Source organism: Microtus oregoni, unplaced genomic scaffold (genome assembly GCF_018167655.1).
Source record: "Microtus oregoni isolate MIOR12 unplaced genomic scaffold, Mior012 000029F_ref0000214, whole genome shotgun sequence".
In the NCBI taxonomy this organism is placed as follows: Eukaryota; Metazoa; Chordata; class Mammalia; order Rodentia; family Cricetidae; genus Microtus; species Microtus oregoni.
Window position 1 is genome coordinate 12,092,062 of NW_024543088.1, and position 24,761 is coordinate 12,116,822.

General features: G+C 45.8%; 1 protein-coding gene across 1 annotated transcript in view; it reads left to right on the forward strand.

Moving 5' to 3' along the window:
* Rxfp2 (relaxin family peptide receptor 2) overlaps positions 1–24,415 on the forward strand; it is a 54,729-nt gene extending 30,314 nt beyond the window's left edge. The window contains exons 8-19 of the mRNA XM_041677690.1: positions 456–527; positions 3,113–3,184; positions 4,463–4,534; positions 7,941–8,012; positions 8,760–8,831; positions 12,719–12,790; positions 12,893–12,964; positions 15,863–15,934; positions 18,370–18,599; positions 19,271–19,681; positions 22,950–23,168; positions 24,156–24,415. Of these exons, the coding sequence (XP_041533624.1) occupies positions 456–527; positions 3,113–3,184; positions 4,463–4,534; positions 7,941–8,012; positions 8,760–8,831; positions 12,719–12,790; positions 12,893–12,964; positions 15,863–15,934; positions 18,370–18,599; positions 19,271–19,681; positions 22,950–23,168; positions 24,156–24,415 (1,696 nt within the window). The remainder of the gene's footprint in view (positions 1–455; positions 528–3,112; positions 3,185–4,462; positions 4,535–7,940; positions 8,013–8,759; positions 8,832–12,718; positions 12,791–12,892; positions 12,965–15,862; positions 15,935–18,369; positions 18,600–19,270; positions 19,682–22,949; positions 23,169–24,155) is intronic.
* Positions 24,416–24,761: the final 346 nt, after the last annotated feature.

The window sequence follows — 24,761 nt, forward strand, 5'->3', positions numbered from 1 at the left end:
AAATTTCTCATTGCACAAGAATAATTAACTATCCAAAGTTTCCGTCTTTAATATTGCCTTCTTGCTGTTGGTCACTTCCACAGCATCTCAGTATTTTATCCTTCCCCCATAGCGCATTGAATATATACTTCTTAAAATAGTAACGTACCAAGAATGTGACCAAAAAAGGACATTAGAAAGAATTGCTCTACATATTTGCTTGTCTTTCTTTCTACTACGACCGAATGTAGGAGCCACCAATATTGTTCTTGGCCACATTGCCTGCCCTGGTCATAGTGTGACCCAGCTGGGCTTGTAGTTACGGGCACCTCCTGGTCCCTCTGGCCTCTGCTTCAACTCCTTCAGAACGTGCTTGTAACAGCAGATACCCAGACCTCAGGATCGAATCGGTCTAATTGTATGTGGCTGGCTGTGGTGTGGCGTTTTCCTAATGACCTCACCCATACTGTTTTTAGATATCTCAGCCATAACTGCATAACAGCTCTCAGGCCTGGAATATTCAAAGACTTGCATCAGCTCTCTTGGCTGTAAGTATCTTGGCTCCTCTCTCCTACAAATGCTCCTAGTTTTAATGATTTACCACAATGTTTGGATAGTTTCCAGGCTGGGATGTCTCTGGTTTCTTCTGTTTCTGACTCACATGTAATCTGATGTATTTTGCCCAAGGAATTCAGACCTGAGTGGGGCAGGCGATGGTTGTGTGGAAAAGAGATGTTATTACTGGGGAGCCTCGGCACCCCACGGCAGCCCTGCCAAGTCAGGCAGCCATCCAATGTCACCAAGAACGGAAAGTCCTTGACCCCAGTGCTATGGACATCTTGACTTCTGTAATTCGTTGCTCGAAGCAGACAAGACAGTGTGTTCCATGCATGGCAGGAGGCCTCCTCTCATTCGAGGCCAGCAATGCAACTCCTCTCTAAGTTGTGACAACAGAAAACTATCTCCAGGCATTGCCAGGTGTCCCCGGAAGGGGAGAACCGCCCTCTGTTAGAAACCTCTGAGTTAGGAAGAGAGAGGTCCAGGGCTTGCTCTGGTCCCCAGGACATTCAGAGAAAGGTTGGAGAATCTAGCAACACCTTCCATTTTTCTACTTCTTCTCTGAGCCAACAGCTCCATCTCCAGTCATCTCTCACCAGCCACAGTAAGCAGAGTCATAGAAGGCTCTGTGTTTGTTGTCTGCAGATTGGTGTGGCTCCTGGAAAGTCCGGGGCTTCAGCTCCCTCTAGACCTAGTGTGAACCTGGTCCTGGGCTTAGTGTTGCAGCCAACTTCCTTAGCATGCCAGGCCTTGGTCTTAGTGGCTCCTTCTTTACATGGACTGTTTTGAGCATTGTCACACAATGAACATGAAGTGCTCCTGTCACATAGTAGGTGCTCTTGTGGCTCTGCTCCAGGTTCTACGTGCCATGGACTTCCGAGAGTACAAGGTGGTACCTGGTCCCTAAAGCCACTATCTCCCTTTGCCTCGAAACATAGTTTCAAATAGTGATTGTTGACTGTATGGCATGCTTTCTCCTCCTCCCTCAAGGCTCCTGACAAATGTGCTCCTGCCCTTCTTTTCATTTGCACAGACCTTCTAGAACGCATAATTTCATCACAAGATTAAAGAACTTGTGATTTCAGGGCTGGAGAAATGGCTCAGTGACCAAGGGCACTGGAATTAGGATCAGTTTCCAGCGTCCACGTGGTTGCTCACAAATCTGTAGCTCCATTTTTAGGGGATTTGGTCCTCACTTCCAGCTTCTGTAAGCACCAGGCATGCATATAATGTACAAACTATGCATCCAGGAAAAACACACAAACACGTAAAACAAAAACACGTTTTAAAAACTGTAACTTTCTGGGAATTGTACTACCCTCTACTCTTTTGGAAGGGCACACGGTGGCGTTTCTTAAAAGACCACACCTGCCTGATGGTTCTGTCTTAATGTTATCCTACTCTTTCTCAGAAAACAGATTCCCAGTGGAAGGAAAGAAAGAAAAAAATGAGGAAAGGAGGGGCAAAGCCTGTGCAATCTCAAGTCAGACAAAATATCCCAGCATGGGGGAGGGCAGGAAGTCCCACCTTCTGAGGAGCTATTGGTAATCGATAGTTGTTATGAGAGGGAGAACTGGTTTTCTTTAGGGGTGTGGCTGTGGGCAGGTTCACCGTGCCCCGCTGGGTAGTGTCACACCAGAGGGTACACAGGCAGTACATACTGGGCTGAAATAGAGTTTGGGTAGGTATGGAAGGGAGAGGTGAATCTGGGGAAGGTTGGAGAAGGGGGAGCAATGTAATCAAAATACACTGTATGAAATTCATAATAATTTAATACAAACATTTTTAAGTAAAAGAAAAAATCATAGTGTTTTCATAAATAGAAAAAATTAGCACATGATAAAGACAACCCATCTAACCAGTCATTAAGGGAGTGCACCTTCTAATTTTCCTACCTGATATATAAAAACATTGAAGTTGTTCATAGTAGCAGGTACTGTGTGATGTTCCAACATATGCAAACACTGGGCGATGTTTAAATCTGGTTCAACACATCGGCTTCTTCAATCACGTATTATTTCTTCTCTGTGATGAAGACATGAGATCCCCTTCTAGCTTCTAGAAGGGAATAGTTCACAGCTGTTATGCTATTCGAGGGCGAGTGTGCAAATTCCCATCTATTCAGCTAACCAGCAGGCAGTGCGCTGGTGGAGGCCATTTCATCCAGTCAGGGCTCCTCAGGCAGGTGCAAAGAGAAATCCATTCCAGCTGGGCGGTGGTGGCGCACGCCTTTAATCCCAGCACTCGTGAGGCAGAGGCAGGCAGATCTCTGTGAGTTCGAGGCCAGCCTGGTCTAGAAGAGCTAGTTCCAGGACAGGAACCAAAAGGCATCGGAGAAACCCTGTCTCGAAAATCAAAAAAAGAAAAGGAAAGAAATCCATTCCAACTGGGTAAGAGCTACAAGAAGAGCTTCAGGAACTTGGATAAAACAGTGCCCTCCCCCTCTTCGAATGAGAAGAGGAAGGAGTGGGCCAGGCGATGGGAGAAGCAGGTTTCTCGTGGTCCTTTTATATTTTCCCTGGGTCTAGTTCAGGAATGTCTCTAACAATGGAAACATTTTGATGTGTCTTGTCAGAATTTTAGACGACAATCCAATCAGCAGAGTCTCGCAGAGGTCCTTTACTGGATTAAGCTCTTTGTTCTTCTTGTAAGTATCCTCTCTTTCGGTACCCCTGCCTTTGAAACACAATCCCTTGAGAAAAGGTGTCAGAAAACATCAGGCCTGTCTTTGCTGAACTCCAGGCAGTAGTTACTGTTGCTAAGCCAAAGGCAACAGCTGGACCAATTGTAGTTACTGTTGCTATGTCAAAGGCAACAGCTGGACACATTGTGCTATGTAGCCTAAGCTTCCTGCTCGGCCCTGTTTATCTCCTGTCCTTTCCTAAAGCACCAAGTCATGTTTCTATGAGCACTGGTTGATCAAGAAGTTGTTTCTGTTTTCCAGCATCCTAGTTAAACTGTGTAATAGAACCTCACAGGAGCAGAGTCCAACTCCATTTTTAAGAGATTTGTTTAATTTTATTACTTTGTGTATGAGTATTTTTGCTTACCCGTTTGTCTGTGCACCATGTTCATGCAGTGCCCATAGAGGCCAGAGGATGGCATTAGATCCCTTGGAACTAGAGTTACAGGTGGTTGCAAGCTGCCATATTGATGCCGGCAACTGAACCAGGGCCTTCTGAAAGAGCAGTCAGTGCTCCTAACCACTGAGCCATCTTTCCAGCTCCATTCTCACTAAAGGAAATATGCTTTCTCCCAGAGATAACCAAAGAAAACTCCAAATCTGGGCCCTATTGACAGATGTTTTCATGGCTGTGCTTCCAATATCCTAGGATGACTGACAGGCAAGGGGTTGCTGTGTCCCTTTACACTGGGTGACGTGACATCATGCCTGGTCCATTTATCAAAGGGACTACAGCATCATAAATTAATCATGGATCTTAGCATGCTCAAGAACTGTTTGCTCTCGATAATTCCCCTTCCTGTCGTATCTTAGATTTAATGCAGTTTTCAGTGTGGTTTTTTTCATGCTATAAATGATTACTGCATCCCTGAGAAGACATCTTGAGAACCTAATGGTGCTGGAAATCATTACAGGCTTGCAGTACACGAGGAAAATGATCGTGCACTTCGCAGTTACTGTCTGATATTTGCTTTACTTTTACCTCGTAAAATTAAACTGAGCAATAATTTGCGTTCGGATGTACACTGTACATGCACAGCCAAAGACTGGCGGCACCCGGCCCTTGGGCCTTGCCACACACACACACTCAAAGCACTGTTTGGAAGGCACACTTACATACCAAGTCTTCATCCTGAAATAGAAATTACAGAAGACAATTTTCGAAATGGTCAACGAGAAAAACTCCTCTTTTTGATGTGGCTTAATCATTTTGTATCTAATTGTCGTTTTCTCTGTGCGGAGGTCCATGGTGAGTAACCAGCTAGAAGGCCTTCCTGAACGTCTGTGTGCCCAGATGCCTCAACTCAACTGGATGTGAGTATTCGTTAGGGACTGGACTTGTTGGATGCTAGGATTAAGGAGGTAGCCACAAATTGAGTTCATAATTATCTTTAAAATCTATCTAAGATGTCTCTACCAAACCCAAATCTATTGTTACTTCCTGTTTTTAAAGACCTTGTAGGGAGAGGGGAGGGTAGGAGAGGGTCAGGTGGGTGTGCTCAAAGTACATTATATACTTGCAAGAAAATGACCTTACACAATTTTGTGAGATGAAATGATAAAATGCCGTTTGAGAACAGCTGGAGCACAGCACTTGGGAGGCTGAGGCAGGAGGATTGAGAATTTAAGCCAAGCCTGGGTTACATAGTGAGTTCTCTGCCCCCTCCCCCCCAAAAAAAACCAAAAAAGCAAAAACAAAAAAGGGGACTGAAGGGATGACTCAGTGGTTAAGAGCCCTGGCTGCTCTTCCAGAGGTCATGGGTTTAAGTCCCAGCAGTTCATAACCACCTGTAACTCCAGTTCCAGGAGATCGGATGCCCTCCGCAGGCACTGGACACATGCTATACAGACATAAATACAGGCAAGACACTCATACATGTTACATAAAAATACACGAATCTTTGAAAACTAAAATAAACAAGAAGGTCCTTGGAGTGTCCCCAGATGTGTGAGGTGGCGCTCAGTCGTCTCCCGCCAACCTCATCGCAACCCCTCCCCTGACATTGCAATTTTCTGGTCTTTCTTTTAACACCCAGCCTAGTCCCCTGAGTCCACTTTAACTTGGTTTGTTCCTCTTACTTGGTCCAACCAAACTGAAAAACAACAACCAGTGCCGAGAAGGGACATTTCAAAGTCACCGCATGTGTACGATGCAAAAGGGCTTCCTATTATTCCTTATTACTAATTCTGTTTATTATCCCTTAAGCATTTCTCTCGGCATTGTCCACCCCTTGCCCGTCTGCGCTTTCTAACCCCACTTCCTCCGCATGCCCTTCTGTCTAGATGTGGTAAACCCCAATTCTACACCCATCTCTGGGCTTAGGAGCTTCTTGAAGCTGGGAAAGTCTTTCTCCCTCACCCCTTCCAATGTCCACTGAAGCATCAAATCCAGGATGCTGTCTCCACACACTGTCCAGCTTCCATGGATGCCTGTGCGTTTCCACCGCCCTTCACAGGGATCTACCATGCCCCATCAGGTCCGAGACCATGCCCACCACGTGATAGGTGATCAGGAAACCCTCAGTACATAGATGCACTAAGCCACTCCCACTTTCTTGCCTTGTCACTACTACCTGCTTAGGAGGGTCATGATGCTACCACCACCCACTATTCTCTGCCAGACACACCTCCCTGATTTCCTACAGCAACCCAAGGTTGTCATGGTCATCAAAAACATACATCACTGCCATAGCTCTTCTCGTGTCAAATAGGTGACTGGGTCCCTGCCAATCAAAAGAATGTCAGTATCTCAGCTTTCCCAGTCTCTGAACTACGAGGTGGGATTGTGTTGATTTGCTCACTCTAATTTCCATGTGCTTATTTCTACATCTCTCACCAAAAGGACTCTAAGAAATAGAGGTTTCATGTAAGTGTGCCACTATTAAAAACCACAAATGATTATCTGCAAACCACAGGCTTTGGTAGCTCACACCTGCAGTCCCATCACTCCGGAGGCAAGAGGCAGAAGGATCAAGAGTTCAAGGCCCTCCTCGGCTGTCCAGAGAGTTCAAGGCCAGGGGGCAACATGAGGGTGCTAGAAGGGTGTAATCTTCTAGTACCACTACGTGTAAGGTGGAAAAGGAGGAGATCAGGAGATCAAGGCCAATCTCAAGTCCAGAGAGGCTGAGGCCCACGTGAGCTCCTTGAGACCTAGTGTCAAAAATCGTAAAAATTGCCGGGCGGTGGTGGCGCACGCCTTTAATCCCAGCACTCGGGAGGCAGAGGCAGGTGGATCTCTGTGAGTTCGAGGCCAGCCTGGTCTACATAGGGAGTTCCAGGACAGGCTCCAAAACTACAGAGAAACCCTGTCTCGAAAAAACCAAAAAAAAAAAATCGTAAAAATTGAATACACACAAGAGACAGAGACAGAGAGAGAGAGAGAGAGAGAGAGATTAGAAACATTAGTAAAAATGCCTGCTTTTTCTCATCCCTGCCTCATCACACTGCTAAAAGTAAGAATTCCAGAAGGTTCCAGAAGGCATTTCCAGAGCATGTAGGATGGCAGATGTGCCAAGGATCCAGCTGGTAGGAAGGAGTCTCCCTGCTCGTGTTCTTTGGAGTTCTAAGGACATTTCTGAGCAGCTCAAAGAGTAGGGCATGGTAAGAGGAGCTTCCGATCCAGCAGGTCTGGTGTGGAGTCTGGGAGTCTACACTTCTAGGCTCAGGGGTCAGGTCCTGCCTTACTTGGAGTTGTGTTACAGAGGCGTTAGCATTCCCGGGCCACTGTAGAAAGAACACCTTGATATCACAGACCGAGATTTATGTCCTAAGGTTGGTGAACAGTCTGTGCAAGACAACTTTAGCCTGAGTTTCCTCTTCGCCCGAACATTGACTGTCATGGGGAGGGCAGTGGGCCATGGTCCGGATTGCCACAGGACACGAAGTGTCTGGGTTTCAGAAAGATCTGACTGCGAAGGGCTCTTCTGCCACGCACCAGCTCTATGCGAAGTTGTAAACTAAATCTCTGAGTATCCCAGATGCCTGCCCCACCTGTTGAATGGGCGATAATGATGCTAACCCTGAGGGACGCAGTGGTAGACATGCAGGGCAATACCAGCCTAGGGGATGGGAGTGGACGGAATGGGGCCAAGGCTACTCCGTCTTAGTCTTTTGTGTGGCTGTGAGAAAACACTGCGACCACAGCCTCTGAGAAAAGAAAGAGTTTACTGCGTTCTTGCATTTCCAGAGGGTTGGCGTCTGTGATGCCAGTGTGGAGGTAGCAGGCAGCAGGGGGCCAGAGCAGCGGCTCAGTGCTCCCTCACATCTGGAAACACGAACAGGAAGAAGAGGACACATCCTAAGTGACTAGAGTTTGAAGCCTCGATGCCCAACCCCCGTGACATACTTCCTTCATCAAGACCATATCTCCAGATCCTCCCCAAGCAGCCACCAACTGGTACCAAGTAGTCACATGACTGAGAGTTATTAAAACACCACCCATAGCTAACAGCATAGTGCCCAGCCCAGACGGACTCTCCCATCCCAAATAATTAGCTGCTTTTCCCTTTGTTGTTCTTTGTAATTACATTTTAGCATCAGTTGGGAAAAAAGGAAACATAATATTAATTATAGAAATTCCACAAAAATTAGGAAAGATATATGGCAAAAAAAAAAAGAATGAAGGAAAGATAAAATTCAGAACTATTCTGTCAACAGAAAGCATCCCTTGCCGCTGGTTTATACAAAGGTGTTTGAAGTGTTTTCCCTCCGTGGCTTTCAGGGATCTGGCAAACAATGAAATAAAGTACCTAACGAACTCCACCTTCCTTACGTGCGACTCGCTGACGGTTCTGTAAGTACGAGACGGCCCTGTCGATGGGGAAAGTCAAGGAAATTCTGGCCATGGATTCCAAAGTACTATTTTGATTCCAGCCTTGATGTGAAAGTTCACTAGTGGAAAGGGGGGGATGTATTTATTTACAGTGAAATGAAATCCTTTTCGTAAAAGTGGCTACACTCATTGAGCTAGGTCTTACACACACACACACACACACACACACACCACACACACACACACACAAACACGCGCGTGTGCGCACACACACACCCCAAAGAAAGTGGGAGCACTCTCACGCATTCCAATTGGCCAAAGATTCTTACTGGCGTTTCTGATTACTGATTGTGTCTGTCCTGGGGGCGGGAAGGGCAGATAAATCGGCCAATTGACACACTTGTTTTGGCAAGATAAGAAACACAACTAGTGTGTGTCGGCGTTGTAATTGCAGTTTTATGGAGAGAGTGGCTGGAGAAAAACACAGGGGACAGAATTTAAAAAGAGACACTTATAAAAATGATCAGAAATCAAAGAAAATGTGACTTCACAGACCACACTCGGGTATCTGAAAGCGCACCCAGCAGTGCTTCCTAAGGGACTTGGGTATGACTTTCGTCAGGGGGGAAAGTCTTGCCTGGCTCGGGCTCCCGCTGAGCCCTCAAAGGGGGCTTACTAAAAGGCACCTGGAGCAGCTGCATCTCCCCGCTGGAAATGATTGTGACTGAGATAGAGACCCTCGGTGCTAACTCTCACCATGTTTTACAGGTTTCTGCCTAGAAATCAAATTGGATTTGTTCCAAACAAGACATTTTCTTCATTAAAAAATTTAGGAGAACTGTAAGTAGCATAGTCTCTGGGGAAGAATATAGTTGCTCTCTTCTGAGACCACTAATCTAAAGGACGAGGGAGATTGTCTCTCCTCTTGGAGCAATCAAGCATCCGTAGACTATTAGATATTCAAAACCAAGTAAGGAAACCCTCATGGTCCTGAAGTCAAGAGGGCATTAAAATCATTCACTGGGATTGACAGGGAGGCAGCCTGTTCTACTGTCTCTGCCTGTTTCCCTTGGGTCAGTTTTGTATGTACGTGGGTGAGGGCTTATAGTGTGTATGTGTGTGGTGTATGGTGTGTGCATGTGTTTTACGCATGTGTCTGCGTGTGTGTGTATGGTGTGTGTGTGCATGTGGTATGCACATATGTGGTATGGGTGAGTGCACATGTGTGCATGTGTTTGTCTGGTGTGTGTGTGTATGGTATGCATGTGTGTGTGGTGTGTGTGGTATGTGCATGTGGGGTGCATTGTGGTGTGTATGCATGTGTGGTATGTGGTGTGTGTGGTGTGTATGTGTGTATGGTGTGTGTGTGCATGTATGTGTATGTGTGCATGATGTGCGTGCATGTGGTGTGTGTGGTATGTATGTGTATGATGTATATGTGTCTGTGGTGTGTGTGTAGGGGATATGGTGTGTGTGGTGTGTGTGTATATGGTATATGTGTGCATGTATGTGTGTATGGTGTGTGTCATGTGGTGTGTGTGGTATGTATGTGTAAAATGTATATGCATCTGTGGTGTGTGTGTAGGGGGTATGGTGTATGTGTGGTGTGTGTGTATGGTGTGCGTGTGCATGTATGTGTATGTGTGTATGGTGTGTATGCATGTGGTGTGTGTGGTATGTATGTGTATGATGTATATGTGTCTGTGGTGTGTGTATAGAGGGTATGGTGTGTGTGGTGTGTGTGGTGTGTGCATGTGTGATGTGTATGCATTGTGATGTATGTGTGGCCTGTGTATTGTGTGCATGTGGTGTGTATGTACATATGTGGAATGTGTGTGTGTGTGTGTGTGTGTGTGTACTCTGTTTCTATCCTTCCTGGGCACTCTCTTGGTCTAGCAAACATTTGTGCCACCATGGGAAGCATATCTTACTTAGCTGTAGTCCACCATGTAGAACACTAAATAACAGTTTGCTGCAAATGTGGTCATTCTAGCTAGAATTCTCCATCTTAATAATAATTGCAATGACCCCAACAACAAGTCCTGAAGTTGGCTTCCTAGCCCTCTACTCTGTGCTGATGCTAAGTTTTCTCAGACCCTGAGCCCTGCTAGAGTCTCTGAGGAGACTGTGTGGACAATCGACCCTCACCTCCCTCTCTTAACTCCACCCTCACCTCCCTCTCCTAACTCCACCCTCACCTCCCTCTCCTAACTCCACCCTCACCTCCCTCTCCTAACTCCTTCCTCCATCCTCAGCTCCCTCTCCTAACTCCTTCCTCCATCCTCAGCTACCTCTCCTTCCTCCATCCTCAGCTCCCTCTCCTAACTCCTTCCTTCATCCTCAGCTACCTCTCCATCCTCCATCCTCAGCTCCCTCTCCTTCCTCCATCCTCAGCTCCCTCTCCTAACTCCTTCCTTCATCCTCAGCTCCCTCTCCTAACTCCTTCCTTCATCCTCAGCTACCTCTCCTTCCTCCATCCTCAGCTCCCTCTCCATCCTCCATCCTCAGCTCCCTCTCCTAACTCCTTCCTTCATCCTCAGCTCCCTCTCCTAACTCCTTCCTTCATCCTCAGCTCCCTCTCCTAACTCCTTCCTTCATCCTCAGCTCCCTCTCCTAACTCCATCCTCAGCTCCCTCTCCTAACTCCTTCCTCCACCCTCACCTCCCTCTCCTAACACCACCCTCACCTCCCTCTCCTAACTCCTTCCTCCACCCTCACCTCCCTCTCCTAACTCCTCACCTCCAGCTGTTGTCACCGTGACTGTTAATCTGCTTGTTCTCCACTGCCAGCATTACAGAGGAGACTGATTTAAGGAGGGTTACCAGCCTCCTGGGCTGGGTCCCTGGAATGTGACATTTCTAGAAGCATCCTCAGTGATTCCAATGCTTCCACTGTACTATGGGAAATAAAACCTCGACACTTGCGAATGATGCTAATATCCTGTATCTATGGACCCTTCCGATTGCATTTCCTCTACATCTCTCCCATAACTTTTTGTCTTCCACGCATGCTGAATCATTTGTGGGTTCCTGAAGATGATACACAACCCCATGCATGGGTTTCTCGAGCTATGCTTTACTCTTACCGTAAAAGCTGCTCTTCCTTTACTAAATCTAAAATCCAATCCTGGGGCTTTGTCTGCCACTTCCTAATTCCATAACCAAGACTGATGGCTCCACCCCTTATCATTTATCTTTTCTTATTTTGTTTCTTCCTTGTCTTGTAATATCGCTGCGTTTGTCCATTTTCTGTCCCTGTAGCAACATAACTGAGGCCAGGACTTTATGGAAAAACAGGTTTACTTAGCCCACACAGTCCTAAAGGCTGGAAATCCAAGACCAGTCAGATCCATCAGTGCAGCCTCTGGTGAAAACATCGTCATGAGCATGAGCGGAGGGGGGTCACATGGTGAGACCGGAAGTGAGAGAGAGTAGGACTTCCTTTTTTTTTTCCTTTTTTAATTTGTGCAGGAGCTACCTGGAATCCCTTAAAACTATGTCAGTATTTTCCGAGGGTGTGCACACAGAGGCCTAACCATTCCTCACTAGCCGCTTCCTTTTGAAGGATCCACAACATTAAACCTCAACACTAAAGACCACACCTCCCCTACATGACCCACAGAGGAGCGGACCACATCCCAATATAACCCTTGTTGTTCCTACAAATCAACTTCCTTAGGGAAAATCCTCTATGGTTATTTTGAGCTCCCCCATATCTATTTAAATCTCGAGAATAGTTAGGATCTTAGACTTCAGGGGCTGGAGAGATGACTCCGCAGTTAAGAGCACTGGCCGTGCTTCAGATGACCCATGTTGGGTTCCAGTATGGAAGCCCACACCAACGTCACTCCGGTTCTGGGGGATCTGATGCCCTCTCCTGGTGACGATTAGCACTACACCCACACGATAAGCACACAGACAGGCAAAACACCCATACGCATTTTTTTTAAATGTGCTTTTGCTTTATACTTAATTAGGCAATTGTCCACAGGTTTCATCTTTAACATCATCTCTACTTAGAGATGTTTTAGACCCTCCACCGATCTGTGTCTCCAATTGCAACAGATCTCTTTGCCATACTCTCCAGAGTGACTGCTATCCTATGACTCTTTCTTGATTGGACAATGGTTTCATATTCCATTAGAAATACTCATTTTTTTTTCTTGTGAAAAACAGAATGTAATTAAACCACCAGGGGATGTAACAGAGCACTTGACCAGCATGCATAAGGTCTCAGGTTCAAACCCCAGTAATGGGGCTGGGAGCTGGGGAGCTGTATTCAAAACATATAAATTTATCCACTCGAGATTGTCCGAGCAGATACTCAGAGACTGTCACTCATTTAGATGGAATGCAAAATAAATAGAAGATGTAAGTCTCGACCTCCAAAAGATTAGCTGGACAGACATATGTGGGCTAAGTGGGAATCTCAGGCACGTGGGTGGTAGAAGTGAGCAGGGTGTGCTGAAGACAGGAAATTAATCGAGGATCCCAGAGCCAGAATGTACTGGCAAAGGGGTGAGAGGAGATTCCAGACAGGAACTGGATGAGCCTCATGCAACACGGTCTGTCAGTGATGGGAAAAATCACTCACGGGCATGGGTCGCAAGTTCGTGGCCTGACTGAACTGGATTCGTGTCTTCTCTTGTATCAACTGGGAAATGGTAACTGTGGGGAGAGATGCCCTTTATCCCCATGACTGTTTTTGGTGTTCACTGTCTTCAACAGGGACTTGTCTAGCAATATGATAACGGAACTACCAGCTCACATTTTCAGCGACTTGCATCTTCTCCAGAAACTGTAAGTCCCTGCCTCATCATCAGATTTAACGAGCGTATCTTAGCCTTCCAAGATAATATTAACAGCCATACTTATCCTCCCCCTCCTCTAATGATAAAAAAGGAACCTGTCGTCCAATCCTCTTCTGTATATCCACCAGAACCAGTTTGGAAGTCTCAAACAACTTCAGTCTCTGTAAGTAAAGCTCTCTGATTATGCCGGCTATCACTGTAGCGAGGCTGTCTTGCCTAGCGATGTGTTTGATTCTAAGTGGGTGTTTCTCATGCTGGAGCAGGAGTCCCCAGGAGTCGTCCCCAGGAAATCCTGACTGTCCCTGTCCACTGTCAATTATGAACTAACTCATACAAAGTTGCTGCTGTGGCCACTCAATTGTGCAGCTTCTATCTGTGTTTGAAGCTGCATAAGCATCCATCCTGAGGACTGGACTTGGAGGGAAAATCTAATCCCATGACCTTCACAAAGAATTAAATATGTAACAATTTTGCTTTGAAAAAGATTGGCAAAAATGCATTCTCTAAGACTTCCTTCTTTTCCTCTATCCTCTCTCCCTGGGAATCTTTAGGATAAAAATTGATCTTCACTTTTTACTTTATTTTAGTATTTATTTTTATTTTATTTTTACTTCTTTTTTTTTTTGGAGACAGGGTTTCACTATAGTTTTAGAGCCTGTCATGGAACTAGCTCTTGTAGACCAGGCTGGCCTTGAACTCACAGAGATCTGCCTGCCTCTGCCTCCCGATTAAAGGTGTATGCCACCACCGCCCGGTTTGCTTCGCTTTTAATAAATGAAAAAATCCCACAGAGACGAACATTCAAATAATTGATGTTGTTTGGTATTTTATAGCTTAAACTAACTTTGGTTCTGTTGGTACCAAAAATTTTGCCAGTTCCTTAATTGTGATTCCTCTCCCCTAGGGGACCAACTGTTGGCTAAAGTTGATTTGTCAGACCAGAAACCTTATTATATTATCTATTTCAATCTAAAACATTTTTCTTTGACTCCTAAGACTGATGTTTTTGCTTTGTTTCTCTTGTTTGAGACATAGTGGCTTTGTTTGATTTTCTGAGACAGGGTCTCCCACAGCCCAGGCTAGTCTCAGGCTCACTGTGCTGCTGAGAATGACCTTGAACTTCTGACCCTACTACCTCCACATCCCACACGCTAAGGTCTGTTCCAACACTCCAAGCTCCTTCCAAAGACTAATCATCAGCACCGCATTTCTTTTTGTTAACTAGATTTCTGTCGGGAACTAGCAAAAAAAATTAGCGTTTTTTTTTAGCCAACATTAGTGAGCATTGGCTGGTAAGCAGCATAGCTTTTACCCTTAGGAAGCTAGACTGTAAATAACCAAAGTCTATAAATATATTATTGTGATTTTTCTAAAGACTTATTATATATTTATGTTGGAGGTAGGCATGTGGACATGCGTGGCAGTGGCTTTGGAGGCCAGGGGAGGGCATAGGATCTCTGGACATGGAATTAGGGAGGACTGTGAATCACTGTGTGAGGGGTTGGGAAGTGGACCCGGGTCCTCTGGAAGAGCAGTCAGTGCTCTTAATCACTGAGTCATCTCTCCATCCCTAACCTGTTATTTTTAAACTTGACAACAGACTTCAGACTATGGACATGGTTCTTTTGGTGGACAATGCTATCATATTTCATTATACTCAACTTCTTGTGCAAAGACGGTCCTATGTAGGAAGACATTTAAAGCGCTGGGGAATGTAGCTTAGTGGCAGAGAACTTGGCTGGCTTAAGGTTCTAGGTTCACCGAACACATTTCTAAAAGGGAGGCTATCCAGAATGATCCCTTTCCAAAAGGAGGTAGGGGCAGTTAGGTCCACATTCCTCTCTTTGTGCTCACATTTATTTACTGTCCGATTTCTGTTTCTGAAATTCACTGGTACCCATATTTCACCCTGGACATCAACTCATATACTGCACTGTCTTACAACCAAGATATAATGGCTCTACGTTGCAGTGGTCACACAGTCCACCTAAAATGTCTATGGTGGTAGAGAAGGAGAAAGCTGGAGAACAGATGAAAGGGAGTTAGAAAGATCTCGGGGTGTTTTCCCAGAGGGGTCACTTGTCGTAGCAGTATCTCTTCAAGTTTTGATTCTGGTCCAGAGAGCAAGGGGACTCTTCTGTGAAAGAGCCACTGGGCCAAGGAGAACTCAACTCCAAACAATGTTGTGTGAAATCTTGATTCCGATCAGAGGAAAGCAACAGGATAAAAGCCTGGTTTTAAACGGCAGCTTCCGAGCCCACGCTGCAAGCAGAAGGATCTCACTGCTTTCCAGAGCCTTTTCCCTCTTTGCTCCTGGAGAGGTTTGTGGCTCCTCCTCCTTCGCAGTGCCCCAAAGGATTCCGAGATCCTTAAGAAGCGCCCGGATAATTTCAAAATGTCCGGAGGCCTGCTGGAGCCCTTTGAAGATGTGTTCTAGAGCCTGGAGGGACAAGAATGATGTTTCCTCTGGGGTTGAAGTAAAAGAAGGTCCTGGAGCATCTGACTCTTCCCGCTGCCTCTGTGGTTCCACTCCAAAGATGCGCAGACCAGGAAAATGCGTATTCAAGTCCGGATTCGCAGGGGACTCACTTGAGTGGTGTTTTCTAGTTAGAAGTGCTAACTATGGAATGAACCATGGAATGAATTTCCATGGCAGTGTTGATCAAATCAAGGTATACAAATCGTGTTATACTTACATCAGACACCACTGCCATTTGGTCTATGGATTGTTTGTTTGTATGTTTATCACTTCTGGTGTTGGGAGCCAGAACCTTGTGTTTGTCGGGCAAGTGTGCAACCACTGAACCAAACTCTCCCGGCTAACTAATTCAGTATATAGCACCAAAGGGTTATATTAGAACATAATTCTGCATTTAAGTGGCAGGAAAGCTCCCACTTACAGGAGATTTTTATATTAATGATAATTTTCTCGGAATGTCTACTATGAAATTTTTAGCCATATTTGAATTGGAAGCGTCAACTTTAAGATGCAACCAAAAAAAATGAAATAATTTCAAAGCTTAGCCCTAAAAACATTAAACCTATTGTATATATTTTCCAGAGACCTGGAAAGGATAGAGATTCCAAACATAAACCAAGGCATGTTCCAGTCCATGAAGAACCTCTCGCACATGTATGTATGCTTGAAGGGGTGGAGGGAAAAGAAGGCATGATGAATTAATTCAAATATTCTCATGCTCTGACAACTGTCTAATTGTCACTGAACTGTGTTTGCATGCAACAAACGTCTTCTTTTCTATTGAGAACTTTTTAATTTTGTCACCTTTGGTCCCTGTTCAAATAGAGTTCAATATAATGATGTGCCGACATGAATGACCCTTCTCTCTGGAAACACGATGTTTATCCAATTGAGGCCCAATAAGAGATCAGGGTACCAGAATGCCACACATTACAACAAATGAAGTCCCTGGCTAAAGGGTACTCAGGAGGCCTGGAAACATTAAGTCACTTCACATGAGTGAGCAGTCGGCTGCTCTAAGATTTGGGCTTTGTAGATTCCAGGTGTTGTTTCTCTTATTAAGTGCACTGCAAAATGGAGGTAATTCATCTTTATCGTAGTTTTGCAAAATGGAGGTAATTCATCTTTATCGTAGTTTTGTTAAGTCCTTGAATAAATAAGACTAAAGTGCACTGTGTAAGTTGTATTCATGTATGTGTTTTTTTTAACATGATCATTTCGTTCTCAACTGTATATATGTTCCTAATTTCAAAATTAACCATTGTCATCCACAAAAATAGGGAGAACTCGATGTAAGATCCCAAGTTGGGTGCAGCCAGTCGATGAGAGTGTTGATGTGAATTCAGGTGCTTTTTTGGGGAGAACACTCTGGGTCTATCTGGGCAGGTGTGGTGCCTCAAAGACAGGTGTCCAGTGCGCATCTGTGAGCTTTTGTTCATTTCTCCTCCCGGGGCACCGCTAGATAAATAATTAACGAGGCTATCCTCTACTCCCTGCAGGCGGGAGGTGAGTTTCCTTAGAACAGAGAAACCTAGCCTTGTCAGAGTTTGGTGAAGCTGCTTTTCTAAAGGGCAAAGTCGAGGCCCACAGAGGGACCAACAGCAAACACAAAACGAGCTAGCTTAGCTGCATCCCTACCGAATGGCCTGCTTTCCTTCCCTTTCTTTTCCTTTCCTTGGCCTTTCTTTGTTGAGGCATCCCTCTCTCTTCACCCTGTCTTTTCCTCCTACCCCTGGGTACACTGGGAGGACCGACAGGACTCTCTCTGAAGATGATAAGCACAATGGAATCCAAAAAGAGCCAAGGGGTTGAGTGCGTGCCGGGAGTCCAGGATAGGAAAAGACAATCAGAAATCCAGATGTCTATCTCCTTTAATTGGATGCCAGCTACTAGGAAACTGAACTATACACCACTTGGGCTGGAATTTTCCTTCTCCAACACACCCAGCACCCAACCATCTATAGTCCTTTGCTTGCTGGGTCCTTGGCATCCAACAGGCACATAGTGATGCTGAGGACATAGTGATAAGCAAGAGGAAGAACGCGCCAGAGGACTTTCATTTAGCTTTGAAATCAGAGTAAATGAGCCAATAAGTAAATGTCTATTAAATTCCCTGAAGATTCATGGAACAAAATAAAGAGACAGATGAGGACCCCGCATGGACTGTCATGTGGCACGCGAGACAACCCCAATGCATCCAAAGGAAAAGCACAGATGCCTCTTAGAAGGGGAGGAGCCTGGCTTGTGCGGGGTTAGAAGGTCACTGTGTTTGGGTAAGAGGCCAGGCAGCTAAGGGCACCCAGGCAAGCCATCTTAAGAGGGCTCCATACAGTATCACGTTATCATCTAATTGCTGACATGGAAACTGAATTAGGAGATGGTTAAATTGTATTCCGCTGGGAAAAAGACCCAGCTTAGCTAAGGGAGAAAATCTAAAGACACAAGTCTGGGGTGAGCTGGCCCATTCCGACCGTCGAGACTCCCCATGCCCAGATTACAAATGCGTTGACCACAAACAAACCTTCATTTCCTGCTAGAATTTAAGTCCCTGGAAGAAACTCTGATAGGAACCCTGTGTTTAAGGTCACTGCTTCTTTTCCCAGCTCCAGACTCAATTTTCCCAGTCTCAGACTCCACCCCCATGCCAGGACAAGGAGAAGGCTAGACAGTCAATGTTCATTGAGAACATTTTTTGGGAGTCGTAGGTTCCTTACAGTGAAAGCTTGGGATGTTGGTTAGAGATCAACTCTGTGACAGTGATCTGCTTTTTACAATACCCAGTGAGAAAACACCACATCCAATATGGCTGGGCTGGGCATAGTAGTGGAGCCCCATGCCCAGATCTCTATGGTCCCCCACACCCGTGACTCTCTCTAGACGCAGACACACGCTTTGAAGTCTGTGTCCTTGTGGTACTAAGTCCCCCTTACAGCCACACCTAGACAAACAAATTACACAGGAACAAAAACCCTTCACAGTAATAAACAAACCAGCAAAGTGCCAGCCCCTGCTTCCCGCCTGTAGCCTGGTAGGGCTCCCTCAGTCACCGCTGTCCAATAACTGTCTCCTTTCTCTCCTTTTGACTCCAGTTACTTGAAAGCCTTTCGATACTGCTCCTATGTTCCCCATGTCCGAATCTGTATGCCCTCGACTGACGGCATTTCTTCATCTGAGGACCTCTTGGCTAACAATATCCTCAGAGTGTCTGTCTGGGTTATAGCTCTCATTACCAGCGTTGGGAATTTCCTTGTCATTGCTGTGAGATCTCTTATTAAGACTGAGAATACGACTCACGCTATGTCCATCAAAATCCTTTGTTGTAAGTATGTTTCTTGTATAAATAGATTATCTTCTATGAGCTGATATGTATATATATAATATATGTATGTATATATACACATATAATTTTGTGTATATATTATATTTAGGATTGTATATTCAACAAATATCCTTCAATCCAAGTTAGCTTTGGTGGGCAAATCTTTTCTAGGTATAAATGCACTGCCCTTTGTGACTTTAGGTTACAGGCTCTCAGCATGAAGCGTAGCCCTGGGGATCATGTCGTAGAAATGGATTCACAGGTCAATGGGTGAGGGTGGAAAATGGAATAAGTTTGGAGATTTGTAAACTAATTTCTCCAAGTTGTATTATTATTAATTTAATATATTATTAATTTCAATTACAAAGGCCCGTGTGCTTAAAAAGCCAGATCCCCACCCTCTCTGCCCCCCCCCCCCCGGTCAGGGAAAGGAGGGCTAGATATTCATGTCAGACAAGAATATTTTATTAACTATACCAGTAATGGGCGTTCTCATTCAAGTACTAGCCCTCAAGAAGTGTTCCCTCTTCCGCCCTTTAAACCAGAAACCAGATCAGGTCCATTGGCTGGTTGGTAGTCTAGTCGGTTCATTTAATACAGGAAGCAGAATCGAGGAACATAAAAGGTCTTATGCTGAGCACTACCGCCACGGGCTGCTTGGGTTCCCACAGGTGCCGACTGCCTTATGGGGGTGTACCTGTTCTTCGTGGGCGCCTTTGACATCAAGTACCGAGGGCAGTATCAGAAGTATGCCCTGCTGTGGATGGAGAGTGTACCCTGCCGCCTCCTGGGCTTCCTGGCCACGCTGTCCACGGAGGTGTCGGTGCTGCTGTTGACTTTCCTGACCCTGGAGAAGTTCCTGGTCATCGTCTACCCTTTCAGCAACCTGCGCCTGGGCAAGCGCCAGACTGCGGTGGCCCTCGGCAGCGCCTGGGGGCTGGGATTTCTCATAGCGGCCGTTCCCTTCACCAGCGAGGATTATTTTGGCAACTTTTATGGGAAAAATGGAGTCTGCTTCCCACTTCATTATGACCAAGCAGAAGATTTTGGAAGTAGAGGGTACTCCCTTGGGATTTTCCTAGGTAAATTTTACTTTTCTTTTCCCAGAGAGACACCACCTACCATTTACCTAGAAATGACACAAAGCGTCAGATATGAATGGGTCCATTCAGAAAGAAAGGTTCTTCACGTTCATTTTGTAGGTGTTTTTTTATTATTATTAAATTTTGTATTGCTGAAATGTAGGACAGAAGACAACGATATCCTTTCAGGACCTTTTGCGTGATTTTTTTTTTTTTAAATCACCCTTGATTTTTTTTTGCTTTTCTTTCATAGTGAGCACGGCCTGGAAAAATTCTAAGTTAATATCCAGTCCTGAAACCCTACCAAATTACTCAGATGCCTTTAAAAGGTCTTTTTTTGCTAACAATTTAGTTATAACGTAAATAAATATTAATACAATTCTAGAAAATCGCAAACATGTCATCTAAACACCCGCAGATACACTGCCTTTTGTAAAAACTGCTCTTGAGGCCACGCGATACCAATTCTTCTCACTTTCTTTAATTTCCCGACTTTTTCCTTAGAAATGACGATCCCATATTTTCTACTATAAATGAATGACAGACTGAGACCTTAATATTAATTTTCTTTGTTATTGTGTAACACGCCTTAATTCGGCTTGGAATGAAGGTGGCTCCCAAAGTGTTTTTAGCTAACACATTATTCTGTTCCCTTCTTGCCCCTCATCTTCCTCATCAGCAAGCTTTTTGTCACTTTCTTGTCAAAACAGTTTTCCTCTGCCCTTCGTCTCCACTCACTGCTGTCACCTCCCACCGCCCTTGACATCGTAGTCTTCCTTCCTCACGTCTGTCTGTCTGTCTGTCTGTCTGTCTGTCTGTCAGCCCTGTCAGAACTTGGCTACAAAAACAACCGCTTCTCTCCTATCTGAAACCATCAACGCCCCAAACGACTTTCAAGATCAAGTTCAAATGGGCAGCTTAAACTCTATCCTGGGGTGACCTGAACCGCTGTGTCCCTTTCCCCAGTATCCCTTCTCCTTTTCTGAAATACAGGACTCTTTCTTTACACCGCTTTGGGCGCTCTCCTCACACACCATTCTTTCTTGGTATACGTGTGTTCGTAAGTTTGTCCTTTCGGGATACCGTAGACAGTTCGTGCTTCCTCCAGGCTCTCCTCTTCACAGCTACCAGCACAGGCATACCTCACAAAGACCTTCATGGATGTGTGTATGTAAGCACATGCACCCGCGTGCACTCACGTGTGTGCCTATGTAAGCACACGCACCCGCGTGCACTCATGTGTGTGCTCATGTAAGCACACGCACCGGCGTGCACTCATGTGTGTGCGTATGTAAGCACACGCACCCTCGTACACTCATGTGTGTGCTCATGTAAGCACACGCACCCGCGTGCACTCATGTGTGTGCCTATGTAAGCACACGCACCCGCGTGCACATGCCAACTACTGTCTATTCATGAGGTCAAGGATTTATTGCGAGTCTTCTATGAGCTGTCCCAATATTAAAAGCTAGAGCTACACCAGCCCCCGTTCTCGCAGATATTACAGAACAGAAAGCAGGACACAGACCCTCAGATGCGTCCTCACAGCTCAGGCCAACAAGCACCACGGGCCAAGCGTACAGGACTTCCTAGTTGCCCCACATGGGAGGACCATGTTTCCACATCTTTGACAGAGAAAGGAAGCCCCAGGGATGAGGAGGCACAGCCAAGTGAAGCCAGAGGATGGTGTGGGTGGGAGCTGTGTTCTGGGAAAAGACGATGGGGTCAGAGACCCAAAACCAGGGGCCAGGCCCAGCTGCAGTGCTGGGAAGTCAAATCTTACAGCTAAGGCGTGAGATGGCTAAAGTGGGCCCAGCTCCTGCCACGGAGCCATTTTGCTTTAAGCCAAGCGAAGCTTTCTGACAAGAGGCCTCAGACAAGCCGGGCTTATAAAATGCTGTTGTAGCAAAAGTAGTGAGAGTCCATGGATGATGAAACGCTGTGGTTAAAAGTAACCTTGAACCTGAACCGTTTTTCCCTGCCGTTACCGGTCTTTCACACAGTCTAAATTCAGATTGAGCATGGTTTTTAGCAGCTATGGAAACATATGCAAATTTTATGCTTATCAAAAGAATTTGATAATCGCTGTCTTGGATGTTCCTTTTATTACAGCAAGAATAAAGTAAGCAAAGAAACAAGAAGTCACTGTTACAGGGGCTATCCGTGAAACTGGCCTCCAAAGAGTGATTCATTTAGTTGTGTTTTTAACATTTTTATTTCTTTTCTAAATTGAGTTTAAAGGGCTCTGAATAGCAACAAATCAAATTACTGTGAGCAATCTAAGCAAAAGTAAACAAAATTGCATTTTTTGTCTGATGTGTTACATTTATTGAAGGGCCGAAACATTAAGAAGAGTGCTTCTGAGGCAGTTATATTTATGATTAATTCTAAGATTCTTTTATTCATATATATATATATATATATATATATATATATATATGAGAGAAGGAACTAAGATTGTTACCTACTTTTTGAGACAAGCACTATACAAACAGCAATACCTTAATAGGTGACGTTCCAGGAACTAAAAACGAAACTCCGTGTGTGTGTGTGTGTGTGTGTGTGTGTGTGTGTGTGTATGTGTGTGTGTGGTAAGTGAGTGACAGACAGAGAAAGTGTGTTTTTCCTATAATAGTCTCGCCAAGAGCAGTGGTGCACACCTTTAATCCTCAGAAGGTAGAGACAAGCAGGTGTCTGTGAGTTCAAGGCCACCCAGGGCTGTATAGTGTGTGACCTTGTCTCAGGAGAGAGAGAGAAGAAGAAGAAGAAGAAGAAGAAGAAGAAGAAGAAGAAGAAGAAGAAGAAGAAGGAGAAGGAGAAGGAGAAGGAGGAGAAGGAGAAGGAGGAGAGAGAAGGAGGAGGAGGAGGAGGAGGGGAAGGGGAAGAGGAAGAGGAAGAGGAAGTGGAAGAGGAGGAGGAGGAGGAAGAAGAAGAAGAAGAAGAAGAAGAAGAAGAAGAAGAAGAAGAAGAAGAAGAAGAAGAAGAAGAAGGCAGTTTTGCTTCATGGTATTCCAGATCTGAATTTCCAGGCCTAATTCTTCATAAAGAACTTTCGCCTTTGAAATCCCTCTGTAGGGCTAATCAAAACCCAGTTCTTGAAATTATTTCCTGAACTTGGGAAGTTCTGCTCCACACCTCGGAGCACACAGAAAAGGGTGCTTCTGGGAACCCCGGTGCCCGGGGACCATGTTAACAGCCACGTAGCTGATGTGTCTCTACTGACTTCCCTTCCCACGGAGATGTAAAAGCAGTGTGCTCTTCCCAACAGGTGTGAACTTGCTGGCTTTCCTCGTCATTGTGTTCTCCTACATAGCCATGTTCTGCTCTATCCAGAAAACAGCCCTTCAGACTGCAGAAGTGAGGAACCACATCCGGAAGGAAGTGGCTGTTGCAAACCGCTTCTTCTTTATCGTGTTCTCAGATGCCATCTGCTGGATTCCCGTGTTTGTCGTTAAAACCCTGTCTCTCCTTAAAGTGGAGATACCAGGTCAGTCCCCTTCCTCATTCCCAGGGACACTGTGTCTTCTTAGGCCCTTTGTTTGACAAGGCCAGAGTCTGGGCGAGCCCCTTCCGTGAGGTAAGGTCTCTGTAAGTGTCTGTGGCGTCAACACAGCATTACCATTGCTACCACAGTGTTTTATAATTAATATTCTAAGGCAGGCAGTGGGCAGTGGTGCAGTCCAGTGAGGAAAAATAAAAACACTGAGTGCAATGACTGTGTGTTACCTGTTTCTCTGGCCTCTTCAGCTGATGTGTTCACAGGGAATGTCTGCTGGTGTTGGGGGCTGGGAAACTGGAATGAGTTGTGGGGGATGGGGAGGATTGGAGGAGAAGGTCTTTGTGATCTGTTGGGATGGGGTCAAAGAGGAAAGGGAGAGCACAGCAGGTTTCCTGCTGCAGAGCCAGAGGTGAAGCTGGGTGAGCTCAGGAACAGAAGGAGAGGTGTGGATCCACCTCCATCCAACTTATTAACCTGGGAGAAGCTGCCCTGGGTTAGCAGGTGGAGTCTGCTGGGGCTGGAGTCAGGGATGAGGCAACAAGGGGAGGGGTTAAAAGGGGAAGATCTGTGGGGTCTGCAGGAGATGGTAGTAGCAGGGCAGGCAGGGAAGGAAGGCTTGCGACAGATGTTCTGCAGCAGGGCGGGAGGATGAGACTGGAGGATTGGGTCTAGGGAAAGACGAAGAGGGGAGAAGGCCTGCAGGCAGCCTTCCTGGTTTTCTGTCAGCGTGGGCTATGGTTTAGCAGGGGGTGCCTGCTGGAGTTGGAAGCCAAGATATCGCGACGGACCAGTGTGGGGAGGGAGGTTAGGAAGGGATGGTCTGTGGGATACACAGAAGAAGCTGCGGGGGAGGTGGTGGGGGCGCAACTGGTGTTCTGTTTCAGTGCTAGGGGTGAGACTAGGGGATTGGATCTTGGGGAACAAAAAGGGAGGAGCCACTTTCTGTTCTTTTTCACACTTAATTTTCTTCCGCAGGTACGATCACTTCCTGGATAGTGGTGTTTTTCCTCCCGGTAAACAGCGCCCTGAACCCCATCCTCTACACTCTCACCACCTCGGTTTTTAAGGACAAGTTGAAACAGTTGCTGCACAAGCACCGGAGGAAATCGATTTTCAAAGTCAAAAAGAAAAGTTTATCCACCTCCATTGTGTGGACGGATGACTCCTCGCTTAGACTCGGAGTTCTGAACAGAATAGCCCTTCGGGACAGTATAATGAAGCCAGTCTCCCCTTAGTGGTTTTGGGTCACGGGACTTTGAGGGTACTACCTGAAACAAGGTACAATTTGGGGAAGATGGCATCAGAGACGGTTTCCATCTTGGCCAGCAGCCACCCTTTCAGCACCAGGGATACTGTGGAATGACTGTTGACCCTGCCTTCTGGTGACAGCACCATGACCCATCCACCAAGCGAGAACTGCATGGAAAGCCTCTCCTCTTCACCTGGCCAGGCCTGGCATGCACAGGTGAATTCACGCAGGCTGGCATACGGTGGATCTCCAGGTAGCCAGCACTGCCTGCCTACCCAAGAACGCCCGTGTGTAGCCACTGCGTGGACTTCTACATCCACTTGCGCTGTCTG